General features: G+C 38.5%; 1 protein-coding gene across 10 annotated transcripts in view; it reads right to left on the bottom strand.

The window, feature by feature from the left end:
• Window positions 1-277: 277 nt before the first annotated feature.
• The window catches only part of CERS3 (ceramide synthase 3), a 123,231-nt gene continuing 109,304 nt past the window's right edge, over window positions 278-14,204 (bottom strand). For 9 of the 10 annotated variants that reach the window (XM_038532664.1, XM_038532665.1, XM_038532663.1 and 6 more), the window contains one exon: window positions 278-2,924. In XM_038532664.1, the coding sequence (XP_038388592.1) occupies window positions 2,745-2,924 (180 nt within the window). In that variant the 3' untranslated portion in view covers window positions 278-2,744. Of the gene's footprint in view, window positions 2,925-7,330; window positions 7,515-14,204 lie in introns of all 10 variants that reach the window. The other variant, XM_038532671.1, reaches the window with a different exon arrangement.

Genomic DNA, 14,204 nt, shown 5'->3' with positions numbered 1-14,204 from the left:
CAGGACTCAGACGCCATGACCCCGGCTAGACCCCAGCCCACAGCGGTCTGTCTGTCCACACTGGGCAGAGCCAAGAGGCTCCCCCAGGTCAGGCCTGACAGCAGCCTTAATGTGCTAACTTGGCTCTGTCCCTCTCACTTACTTTTCCCTCCAATTCCCAGCAGGGTATTTCTAGAGGCCTGGAAAATCTTTTCTTCCACTTCCTAGTGAGACCCAATAATGAACTCTGAGAAGCCAAGCAATGTGTGTGCCAAATCCACTCTGCCACCATGCACACTGGATTCTGTCTTTGTTTTATTGTTAAGTCATTATCATTACAATAACATTGATGGCACAGTGGACTGCATTTTTATAAAGTCATCTGAAATAGTAGGAGCCCTTGCTTCTGGTAAGAAGAAAGGTTACCTTTAAAATTGACCGCAGAGGCCCTAAAAGATGTTACAAAAATGTGTATGTACCTTTTTAGAGATAGTTGAGTGCTTCCAATTATATCAGTGAGCTGAAGTTGGCATAGCAATTTACCTTCCACATTTAAATACGAAAAGAGAACTGGAGGAGAGAGCAGCCAATATGCATTTTTTTTTTAACCTTAAGTGAGAAGATATTTGGTACAGAGACAAGTCCAAAATAAATCAAGGGAAAAACAGTCTGTTAACTGGAAACAAAAAATAATGCCTCAATGGGATTTTCTTCCACCAAAAATAATTATAATAATATAATAATAATAATAATTCAACAGCTATGTCCTAAAGTAAGTGGAGGCATTTTAGATTTAAACATTATACATATAATGCATATGTTATTGTACTCATAAAAGCAAATAACCTGCAGAGAAAACTTGACATATGTTTTTCTGTTGCTCTAGTGATTCCTCAAAAAGAGATTTTGACGAGGAAAGAATTCAGAAGGGTTTTTGGTTTTTGATTTTTTTTACCCTGAAGGTTTTAAAAACATCTTTTTTGTTAAAAAAAAAAAAAAAAAAACCACCCCCCACCCCCCACAGACACCTTTGCTGTGCAGTGGCCTCCGGCTCCAGCAGCTGTAGCCCCCCTTCAAGCGGAGTCCATGTGGATGCTTTTACTGATCTCCACAGCCCTGGCTCCCACTGGGCTTTATAATATGGCCTGGCCCAGAGCAAAACAGGATAAAGGTACAAAATGTGGCCCACAAATATGAGAGACTGGGGGGGATGGTGAAGGTGGGGGTGGGTGGGTAGGGGTGGGGGTGGGGGGTGTTTGCATATTCTGCTCAGGCTCTTCCCCTACAAGGCTCTGCCTCTTCTCAGTCAGCAGGACCAGAAGTCTCTGAGATCTGCCCTGCACTCTGGGCTCAGATGTGCCCTCTGAGGCACCCCTAGAGGCTGGTGGCCCCTCTATCTGAATCTGTCTTCCCAGAGAGTCAGTAGCCCCAGCAGCTGTCATGACTAACATTTGTTATGGAAGCTTCTCAGGGATGTTTTCCAGTCTTTTGTTCAGTTCTGTTTTACAAGGTCTGATTGGGTTGGGTAGCAGAGATGAAATAGGGTAGCATCCTCTTTCTGTTTACAAGATTTCCCTTTGGTCAAGAGCTCACATGCATGTTGTACCCCAAAGATTCAGGCTTTCTGGGAAATAATGGCTTGGTGAACGAACAGGCCTTGGGTTTGACTCCCAGATGGGCCCCAGATGGATTGTACTGCTGGCTGGGCAGCTCTGGTGGCCCTAGGAGTGGCTCAGGACAGTGGCAGAAAAGCTTCCATCTTAGGGAGCCAGGGAGAGGCCAGCAAAAGACCAGAAGGAATGGGGCCCAGGCTCCCTCCCCTTGGCCAAAGGGTCTAGGGGTGGAGAATCTGGGGAAATTTGAGCATCACCCTTGGGGAGCTAACAACAAACAAACAAAGTTACCAAATAAAATGGAACCAGCCTTCTGGATATCTGCATTTCTGGATAACTTCAGATATACTTAAGAGGAATTTTTAAAGATTGTGCCTTTTGTTCAGGCCCTTTCAGTGCCAAGTTTAACCAGGGTTCTCCCAAACAGAGCTGGAATCATAGTGAGAAGAGGGTCAGGTCCCTGTCACATCACAGTGGAGAGTATACACTTGCACTTCTAACATCTCATTTGATCTTTACTCCAATTCTGGGAGGTAGGCAAGGCAAATATTATCATTCCTGTTGGAGAGATGAAGCACCAAGGCTTGAAAGGTTTAAAGAACTACCCATGGCAGAAAGTGGCCAATGAGTCCCGGAAGCCTGGTGCCCTGGGTTGGTCCTTCCATCACTGCTGCATTGCCTCCTCAAACTCATTTTTTTTGGGGGGGGGAGGGGAAACGAGCTGCTCTCTGTGACTGAACACACCTGAAAAAGTGGGTTACTTAGCACTTCTCAAGCCATCCTGAGGGTAAGTTGGCAAGGTCAAAAGGCCTACAACCAAGGGAGCTCCTGGGAAAACCACATGTCTCACATATATGAATGAACACAATTGAACTAAAACGGTTCTCTAGAGGAATATTTGAAATCTTCGACCAGTCTGAGTCCTAACTGCAGTAAAATCCATAGAGATGCTATATTTAACATTTCAACACAAGTTAACAACATTTTGTTAAATACATCTTAGGAGGGGAGAAGGTGGTAGTTAAAAAGAGGGAAGGGCAGAATCTGGGGTCTCTGTGGCTCCTGTAGGCCACAGTTATGGAGGGGGAAGCAACTCTGGCTTCTGGTAGCCCTCATAGCACACTGTGCCCTGGGAGCTGCATGGGATTCAAGCTAATGGCCCTGTTGACCATTGGGAATGAGGTGCCTGTTGGCCCCGAGGCCATTCTTCAAACAGTCTCTCTCTTTGCCTTTGATGACTTCTTCCTCCTCCTCCTCCTCCTCCTCCTCCTCCTCCTCCTCCTCTTCCTCTTCCTCTTCATCCTCATCATCACTCCTCACATCCTGGATGTTCTAGAGAAAGGAAAGAATGGACTGTAAGTGACAACCTTCCAGAAAGAGTCTTGAGTGAATACAAAAACTCGAATCCCAAACACAGAAAGAAAACCCAATAATCAAAAACCAAATATTCTAAAATAAATAAATAAATAAATAATAAAAATATAAAAAATAAAAAATAAAATAATAAAATAATAAAATAAAATAATAATAATAATAAAAAAACAAATATTCACCAAGGTAGACTATATCACAGGTCACAAAAGAAATCTCAACAAGCTTAAAGAATTGAAATTATGCAAAGTATATTTCAAATCATAATGGAATTAATCTAGAAATCAATATAAAAAATAGAAAAATCTCAAAACAGTTGGAAATTAAACAACATACATTTGAAAATGGATCAAAGAGTAAGTCACATGGGATATTGGAAATATTTTTTACTAAAATGAAAATATAGTATATCAAAATTTGTCAAATGTAGCTAAAATGGTGCTTATAAGGAAGTTTATAGCATCATATGCTTATATTAGAAAAGAAGAAAAGTCTCAAATAATTTGAGCTTCTATGTTAAGAAACTAGAAAAAAGAAAAGCAAAGTAAACCCAAAGCAAGTAAAAGGGTAGAAGGAAATAGTAAAGAAATCAATGACATTGAAACAGAAAAAACAACAGAGAAAAGTAATAAAACCAAAAGCTGATTCTTTGAGAGATCCGTAAAATTGATAAATCACTAGTAAAATTGACAAAGAAAAGGAGAGAGAAGGCACAACTTTCCAGGAAATAAAGAGGAGATTTGACTATCAAAACTATAGATATTACAAAAATAATAAAATACAATGAACAATATTATGCATATGTATTTGGAGACTTAGATAAAATGTATCAATTCCTCAAAAACTACAGCCTACAAAATTCATCCAAGATGGCATAGATAACCCAAATAGTCATATAACCATGAAAGAAATTAAACTAGTTAAAAATCTGGAAAAACATCAACAGGCTCAGAACTTTTCACTGGCAAATTCTATGAAACATATAAAGAAGAGATAAGACCAAATTTCCACAATTTCTTCCATTAGATAGGAAGCGGAATATGTCCCAGTTTATTTTATGAGGCCAGAATTATCTTGATACCAAGATCAGAAAAAGACAATAGAAAAAAAAACAAAACAACTACTACAGGCCAATATTTCTAATAAATATACACATAAAAATACCTCAACAAAATAGCCCCAAATGGCCCAAATCAAAACCAGTAATAAAAATAATAATATATCACAATGAAGTGGGATTAGTCCCAATAATGCCAGGCTGGTTGAATATTTAAAAATCAATGAAATATAATCCATCCTCTCAATAACCTAAAGAAAGGAAAAATATACCATTATATTAGTTGAGGCTGAAAAATCATGAAAAATTCTACATCCACTCATGATTAAAAAAAATCAGCAAAGAAGAAATAGAAGCTAATATCATACTTACAGATGAATGACTGAATGCTATTCCCCTAAGATTAGGAACAAAGCAATAATATCTACTTTCACCACTCCTATGCAACATTATATTGGAAGTTCTAGTCAAGGTAATAAGATGAGAAAAAGAAATAGAAGTCATACAGATTGGAATGAAAGAAATAAAAGTATCCCTATTTGAAGATGACATGATTATCTATGTAGAAAACCCCAAAGAATCTCCTGAAAGCATAAATAAATAAATAATAAAGAATCTCCTGAAAGCTCCTAACATTCATAAGTGAGGTCACTACAAAGTTGCAAGATACAAGGTCAATACACAAAATCACACACACACACATACACACAATCTTGATTTCTAAACACTAATGTAGTTGGCTGAAAAAATGTCCTCAAGGATACTAGGTCCTAATCCCTAAAACTTGTGAATGTCATCAGATATACTTTTCTCTGTTGTTTTTTCTGATAGGTAGGATTAAGTTAAGGATCTTGAGAAGATTATCCTGGATAATACAAGTATGCCCTATGGCCATCCCAAGCATCTTTATAAGAGGTACAATGGGAAATTCAACACAGAGAAGAGGCAATTTGAAGATGGATGTAGAGTGGTTATGGGTAAGGAATGCTGGCAGCCACCCAAAGTTGGAAAAGGCAAAGAACATATTTCCCCTACAGCTTCTGGAGGGAGCACAGACTTGCCATATCTTGGCTTCAGCTCAAATCTGATTATAGACTTCTGACCTCTAGAACTGTAAGAGAATAAATTTGTTGTTCTAAACTACCAAGTTTGTGGTATTTTGTTACAGTAGCGACAGGAAACTAACATGACTAGTAATGCCTAACTAAAAACTGAAATTAAGAAATCTGTAATATTTACAATAGTTTTAAAAAATAAAATATTTAGGTATAAATCTAACAAAGCATGTATAAGATCTGTATGTTAAACTTACAAAACTGATGAAAGAAAACAAAGATCTAAATAATTAGGGTGACATACTATGTTCATAGATTAGAAGGTTAAGCACAGTAAAAAATGTTAATTATCCCCAAATTGATCTATAGATTCCACATAATACCAATTAAAATATCAGCAAGATTTCTTGTGCATAGAGACAAGCTGATTCCAAAAATTATTTGGAAAGGCAAAAAACAAAAACAAAAACAAAAAACAACACAAACCAAATCAACCAACCAAACAAAAAAACCCAACCAAACAAACCAGAATAGCTAAATCAATCTTGACAAAGAAGAATAAAATTGGAGGACTCCAACTACCCCAATTTAAAACTTACTATAAAGTTATAGTAATAAAAACTGGGTGATATTAGCAAAAGGATAAGAACATAGATCAATGGAACTGCATAGGGAATCTAGAAATAGACCCACATAAATAAAGCCAATTGAGTTTTGACAAAGATGCAAAAGTGATTCAATGGAGAGAGAATACTGTTTTCAACAAATGGTGTTGGAACAGTTAGAAATCCAGAGGCAAAAAAATAAACTTCAAACTAAATGTCATACCTTATACAAAAGCCAACTCAAAATGGGTTATAGATCTAACATACAATATGAGAACTATAAAACTTTGAGAAAAACCCATAACTTGGGTTGGGTGAGGAATACCTAGATGTGGCACAAAAAAAAAAAAAAAAAAAACTCCATTAAAAGAAAATGAATAAACTGGATTTCACCTAAATAACCTTAATATTATAAAAGATACTATTCAGCAGCACCTGGGTGGCTCAGTGGTTGAGCATCTGCCTTTGGCTCAGGTCATGATCCTGGGGTCATGGGATCAAATTCTGCATCGGGCTCCCTGCAAAAAGCCTGCTTCTTCCTCTGCCTATGTCTCTGCCTCTCTCTCTCTGTGTCTCTCATAAATCAATCAATCAATCAATCAATAAAATCTTTTTCTTAAAAAAGATACTATTCAGAGAATAAAAGGACAAGGTGTAAACAAGGGGATAGTATTCGGCAACTGCATAGCTGACATGTATGCATAATAAAGAACTCTCAAAACTCAACAATAAGAAATAAGCCAATTGAAAAATGGGCAAAATATATAAAAATAAACACTTCCTCAAAGAGGACACAGGATATCAAATAAGCATATGAAAAGACGTTCAACACCATCAGCCATTAGGAAAATGCAAATTAAAGCCATCATGAAATACATCTATAAACCCATTAGAATAGCTGAAATTAAAAAATACTGACAATAGCAAGTGTCGACAAGGACGTGGAGTGGCTGAAAGGAAATCTTACACATTGCTGATGGAAATGCAAAATGGTACAGACAACTCTGGAAAATAGTTTGATAGTTGCTTATAAAGTAAAACATACATTTACGCATATGTCAGCAATCCCGCTTCTGACTATCTATCCTAGAAAAATGAACACTATGTTCATTTTACATTGTGTTCATTTAAACATAAAACAAATGTTTATAACGTCTCTATTCATAATTGTCAAATCTGGAAGCAACCCAAATGTTTTTCAATCAGCAAATGGATAAACGGTGATACATGTGGACAATAAGATACTACTACCTACCAATAAAAAAGAACAAAATATTGACATTAACAAGCTGGGCGAATCTCAAAGGTATCATGCTGAGTGAAAAAAAAAATTGGTTTCCAGAGGATACCTACCATATGACATGCTAATGTCATTTACATGCTCTTCTTGAAAAGACAACCTACAGCGATGGAGAGGGATCCCAGGAACGAGGGTGGAGGAAGGAGTGGTTTGGGGTGCAGGACTCATCCCGTATACTAATTATGGTGATGGCTACATAAATCTATCCCTGTGTTAAATTTCATAGAACTTTATGCAATGGGAAAAAAGTCAATTCTAATGATGATGTTTAAAAGTCAAACTTAAAAGTATTACTTTTCAGAAAGCAAATAGTGTGGTTTTTCTCAATGAACATTTGCTAAGTAAAGTACCATTCATGTAGGCCTTTTGGCTGTCCAGAAGTCTTTACTGTTGGTAATTAGGATGTTTCCTGTTTTCTTTATGCAGGAACTCCTTCCAGGACAGTTCATGAAGAGGTATGGGTTCCTCTTCTTCCCTCATGGTATTCTCAAAGAAATTCTGTGAGGGGAAACTCCCAGAAGAATGACATGGCCCCTGAGGAAGGGAGGTGAAATTGCTACAGATCAAGCTTCATTAAAAAAGATAAAAGGTGATGTGGATTACTAGAACAATACTGAGTACTCAGGCTCTGGGCAAGGCCAGTGTCAGACATGACCCCACACCCTTAAAACTGGCTCACAAACATCTTTATCAAACCCAGACAAGAAAAGAAAATTCTGATTATAGACTTCTGACCTCCAGAACTGTAAGAGAATAAATTTGTTGTTCTAAACTACCAAGTTTGTGGTATTTTGTTACAGTAGTAGTAGGAAACTAACATGACTAGTAATGCCTGACTAAAAACCGAAATTTAGAAATCTGTAATATTTACAATAGTTTTAAAAAATAAAATACTTAGGTATAAATCTAACAAAGCATGTATAAGATCTGTATACATGGAGGATGGAGACTGGTTCTTGACAACCCATCTTTTAAGATGCCAGCCAAAGCCAGATGAGTTACTTTCTCCTTCTGTGACCAGAACCTGACCACCTCCGGGTATATGTAACCAAACACCTCCTCTGTGTACAATCTTGATGCCAAACATGGCTCTTGAAAAACCCAACATACACACGCACTGCTGCCTTAACCCCAGAAATGTAATGTCACAGGCTTGTCTCTGTACGATTTGCTCTTCTCCACAACAACACAGAAAGGGTCTCAAAATCAACAAAGCTCACTGTAAACGTTGAGGAATCAACTTGGTGTCTCAACAGCTAACATGTAATGGAGAAAGTCAGATGGGGTCCTTCAGGGAGCGGCCATGGTTGGCTGATGACTGCTTTCATGGACCATGCCCTTTGGGTCTCTTTTTTCTTCTTCCAAAGATTTTTGTTAGGGAACAAGGGGGTAATTTGAGTCAGAACAAAGAAAGTAATTCACCTCCAGAAAAACAGACTAGTATCTATTGGCCTGTCTCTCCAGAACTTAAGGAGCTTCTTCAACTGAGACATAAACTGGCCCTCAAGGATGCTCCCCATCATGCCAAGCCACATCTCCACACCTTCACCTCTAGGAAAGGGTCCTGGACCATATGCAGCCTTCCATTAATTAATGGCATCTAATGGTCATAAAAGTTGGGGAGCATTACTAACTTTCAGGAATCAGTGGCTAGGGATGTTGGCCATGCCATAGCATGCATGACATCCCAGTGTCCTGCTGGACCTCTGTGTAAGTGAAACCTTGTTTATGACTATCCAAGCCTGGAACCTAATGCTATTTTACATTCAAGCACAGTAATTCTTGCCTGGTTTTAATATAGTCTCAATTTTCCAGGAATGCAGCTACGTAAACAATTCAAAGGAAGGCTACCCCTTGTTTTGTTCGCAGCTTCACAATTTCAGGAAATCATCACAGATGACAGACAATAATACCAGTGGCAATTGCATCCCCAGTACAAAATAGCTGTGTCGGTCTGTGCTTACAGCTGGCCCGGTTATGTTGAGTCTCCACACAAGCAAGCACAGCATCTGTCAACCTCAGTATGTTCCCGAGTGTGATCTTGCACACGTATTAACATGTGAAATGGAGATCTTATCAGAAATGCCTTTCATTATATTCCTTGTCTACTACAATTGTGGCATTCTATTGCTTTTTGAAATTGTGATGATAGGTCGGTTATACCACCCAGGAATTTAATTTCAGGCTAGTGAAGGCGGCATGGGTCTGACAGGATTGAGAACCACGGCCTTAGATGATGCATCCAGCTCAGAAAGGATTTTCAGATAGTAAGACTTTGTTAGATGGACATGTAGGTGGTTACACATCACGCAAGCTTACATAATGTAAATTGGAAATTGCGTGGTATTCAAATATTGATAAAACCTCATATTATATTCACTTTTATCCTGTATGTGCCATCTATAATAAAACCATAACAGCAATGAAAACTTTAAAGGGATTTTTTTTCATTGCTTTAAAAATTCTCAGTGCTCTACCTATTCACCCTTCCCTCTCTCCCAGCCCCTGGTGACCACTGATCTTTTTACTGTCTCATAGCTTTGTCTTCTCCAGAATGTCATATGGTTGCAATTGTAGAGAATCCGAGTATATGGTCTTCTAAGTCTCTCACTTAGTTATATGTATTAAGTTTCCTCCATGTCTTTTCATGGCTTATGAGTTCATTTCTTTTTATTGATAAAGAATATTCCATTGTCTGGAGGCAACACAGTTTATGTGTATATTCACCTATTGGAGGACATCTTGGTTGCTTCCAAGTTTGGGCAATTGTGGATAAAGCTGCTGTAGACACTCATATTATACATATCCACATGCTGGGTGCTAGCCTAAGGAGTTAGTATGAATAATAACATTCCCTCCTCGCAGTAACCCTAGGACACAGGAGCCACTCTCTTTATTTTAAAAGAGAGGAAATGGAAGCTCAGAGCTCAGCCTTACAAGTCCACCCAGCTAAGAAAGGCAGACAGGAGGAGAATCCTACTCTAAGCTTAGAAACTGAACCACAGTGCTCTACAGACCCCTACTGGAGTCATTTGCACAAACACTTGAGACAGGGCACCCAGGAGGCAGACACTCAGTTCTGTTTGAGGTCAGTTCTCCATATAAGAAAGCTCCCTCTCCCTTCCTGTTGAGCAGAGCACCAGCACCTCACCCTGTTCTGACTCTGCCCTTGGAAATAGCAGGACTGACTTTGAAGCATACAATCTGAAATAATGAAAATCATCCCTAATTACTTATTTTTACTATGTGAAACAAATACCAACATATTTTATTTTGTTCTGTGTCATTGCAACAATGATGGTTGGAAACTGGTGACCTACTGATCTACCACCCACAGTTTGAAAAATGTTGCCTTTGGGTATGCCAGAAAAAAATGAGGCTTTTCTGCATAGCCCAAATCAGACAAGTTTATGATATGAGCCATAATCCACATCCTGCAAAGCACCTTTTCACAACTCCAAGCCTTTCCCAGTAATGACAACACTTAACAGAAATCAAAAACAAGTCAAGCTTGCTCTAGTGGAACAACGAATTAAATACTTGCTAAAGGTCAAGCCACCGTGTTTTCCGGAACACTACCTGTCTGCTTTGATGGAGTGCCAAGACTTTGCTTCCACAGCAGCAGTGAGTCCCTCTCTTGGAATCAGCCAGTTTCTTTTCTTGCAATGCCCTTCCCTCAGACTGTTCTCTGAACACCAGCCCTGCTCCTTCCCCACTTTTAATTGTCAATGGGCTGCTAGAACTTGTCTACCAAATGTTGATCTAGAACCTTCCTACAAATTGTTAAAGGCCAAAGAAAATGCAGGCATAAAGAAGGATCCAGAACCTTCTTTGAAGAGTGAATTGGATCTGGGCTTCAGCAGCCAGAGGGCTGTAGCTATTTGGCTCAGTTCTCACACTTGTCAAAGCAAATCAAAGCTCACCTGTTTACCATGATCTGCCCAACTGAGCTTCCCCTCAGTGAAGATTTCAGCAGCTGCCATTACAGAGAACACATTACTATTTGACAAGTAATAACATTCTTCTAGATAACGTTCTTCTAGAATTAGCAAAGATATCTAGCGTGCAAGTGAACTTTTCCCAGATATGATTTGGCCCTCTAGAACATATTATTCGTGATATTATTCATTCCACAATTGCAGTGGATGAATATAATGTTTTTGCAAAGTCTTTTAAGAGGCCCCTTCTCACCTGGCAACAACCTTTGGTGAAAAGAATGAAGAACAAGTTATTCAGGTAGGAGAGACCTCGTCACAAGTTGTAACGGGGCTTTGGAGCCACCACATCACTAAAAGCATCAATATTGGCAAATGTTATCTGTCTGGCACTCCAAGAGGGCAGAGAAGATATGTGTTCAGAGGATCGGTTGGAATCACAGTTACTGTGGCAATCAGAAAGCCTCCCCTACATGGGGAGAAATAGGAAACCTTGAAATGGGGATCAAAACAGCCTTCTTTAATTAAAGTTATGCTGAAGTCAAAACACCCCTTTGAAGGGCAGGTTCTAGGAGAGAAGGCATACAGCTGAACTGACCCACATTCAAAGACTCAAGCCTCCAAGACCTGGAATACTGCGAAAGCAATGCACACACTTCCAGCTTCTGCTAGTTCTCCTTTTCTTTTGGGGAACTCATAAAAAAATGCTTGAACCTATAATATCACATGACAATTGGCTTTGGTTGGTGTCAAATTCTTGGACACAGAAGACCAGGACCAAGACCACAGCCCCTGCTCCTATAATCCTGAGTATGAGTCAAAGGAGTACCTAGTCTTTTAGGCTCTGTGGAGTTGGATCCAAGGTGCTGAAAACATGACCTAAGATTGGCTTATTCACGATTTCCAATTTTTGTGACTGGGCTGTATACGCAGAAAGTTTCCTTTTGAATTTCAGAGCCAGACTCAAAAGGTGCTTTTTGAAACTGCCCCAATTCACCAGTGTAAACTAGAATACAGATGATCCTTGAACAACATGGGGCTTAGGGGCGCTGACCCCTGCACAGTTAAAAATCCACATATAACTTTTGACTCACCAAAAATTTAACTACTAATAGCCTATTGACTGGAAACATTATCAGTAACATGGACATTTGACTAACATGTATTTTATTTGTTATATGTATTATATACCGTATTCTTACAATAAAGTAAGCTTGAGAAAAGAAATATTAAGAAAATTATAAGCAAGATAAAATACACTTACAAAACTGCACTGCTCAAACCCATATTGCATAAGTATCAACTGTATATTCTGTTTTCCACTGATGGTTTTTTTTCATTTTATCAATCTGCTATCAATCTACCTAATTTCCTTAAGAAATGGATTCATTTTGCTAAGGCTTACAGGTTTTTAAAATTGAGCTTCTAAGAGAAAAAGCCAATTTCAGAGCTAGGTGGATTCCAGAGAGTTTCTTGTTAAACATGTTCATTTTGCAGGTGAAATAAAAGCTATAGGACTGTGTCCCATCCAGCTGATTCACAGAGCTTAGTGGCAGCATAGCTCAGATCACCCTGCATGCTCTTGATAAAAATGCAGTTTTCTTTCATATTCTCTGTATTACCTAAAAATTAATTAAAATGTACCAGACTCTGTGGTAATCATCAAATTGTGATGGATGTAGAAAATGATTGGATTTCATAAATGTAATTTGCTTTGGGGATTAAAACCATTAAAATTAGTGCATTCTCCAAATTGCCACATATTGTGTCCTTTGGAAATGGCTTTAAATACTACATGCTTGGAAATGTTATTAACAACACTAACAAGGCAAAGATGCAAAATGATTTTGAAAAAAAAAAAAAAGAAACCACTAGGATTTAGGTAAGCAATGCTTAAGAAATAACCAAGGCAAGGCAGAGGATTAAATATATAGCCTAGGGGCACCTGCGTGGTTTAGTCTGTTAAAGGTACAACTCTTGATTTTAGCTCAGGTCATGATCTCAGGGTTGTGAGATCAAGCCCCGTCAGGCTCCTCACTGGACCTGGAGTCTACTTAAGATTCTCTCTCTCCCTCTCCCTCGGCCTTTCCCACTCATTCCCCCCCCCCCCACTTTCTCTCTCTCTCTCTCAAAAAAAAGTATATAGCCCAGAAAACGTATATTAAAGTTGAAATGTTAAAGTTTGTTTCAATATTAGCATTCAACAAAGAACTCATATACTCCAGTAAGAAGGGGAAAAGTCCAATGTCACAGAAAAGCAGGCAAGGATATGAAGAGGCAATTCACAGAGGAGGCAACATTACTGACTAATAAACTATACAAAATGCTCAATCTCAGTAACCAGGAAAGCGCAAACTAACATGAGATAAAATCTCACATTCATCAAATATTGAATTTTGTAAATATTCAAAAATATTTGAATATGAAATATTTCAATATGTAAATATTGAAAAGTCTGATAAAACCAAAAGTTAGTGAGGATGTGGGGAAAGAGGAACTTTCATACACTTGGCTCGAAGAATCATTTGGCAGTATCCAGTAAACTTAACTTGGGAATCCTATCGAGAAACTCTCACATATGTTCCCAAGGAGACAGATATAAGAATGCTTATGGTAGAATTTCCTGAAAATGGGAGGATAAACACAGAGTGTGGAATATCTGATTGGCGGAATACTATACAGGAGTTAAATGAATTGGTCTACAAAGTTACACACACGGGTGTGAATGTTATGAATGAAGAAAACAAGTCACACAATTATATACACTAGATCATAGTATTCATGTAAAGTTTAAAAATAAAGCAATACTCTAATGTTTGTGGTTAAACCCAAGCATAATAAGTATATAAAAGCATGAGTGGAAGGATGTAGCTTCTGTGGTTCTCTTGGCAGATAGAGAGAGGGAGAGAGGGGAATGGGTTGGGGTGGGATGTGCCGAGATATACTAGCTTTCTTCCTCGTTTCTCTTAGGTGATTTCATCTAGCGCACGGTAGGCACTTTTGTCTATTTGATGAGACAATGAATGAATGAATCTACCTCCACAACATTAAATCCCACCTAAATGAAAGTGACTCCCACATTTTTTTTAGATTTACTTATGAGACAGAGAGAGAAAGAGAGAGAGAGAGAGAAAGAAAGAAAGAAAGAAAGAAAGAAAGAAGAAAGAAAGAAAGAAAGAAAGAAAGAAAGAAAGAAAGAAGAAAGAAAGAACTGGGGGAAGGGCAGAGAGAAGGAGAGAAAGAATCCCAGGCAGACTGTATGCTGAGCAAGGAACCTGATGCAGGGCTT

This window comes from Canis lupus, chromosome 3 (genome assembly GCF_011100685.1).
Source record: "Canis lupus familiaris isolate Mischka breed German Shepherd chromosome 3, alternate assembly UU_Cfam_GSD_1.0, whole genome shotgun sequence".
NCBI lineage: Eukaryota > Metazoa > Chordata > Mammalia > Carnivora > Canidae > Canis > Canis lupus.
The sequence above is the reverse complement of the archived record's forward strand: the minus strand, read 5'-3'. Positions and strand labels throughout refer to the sequence as shown.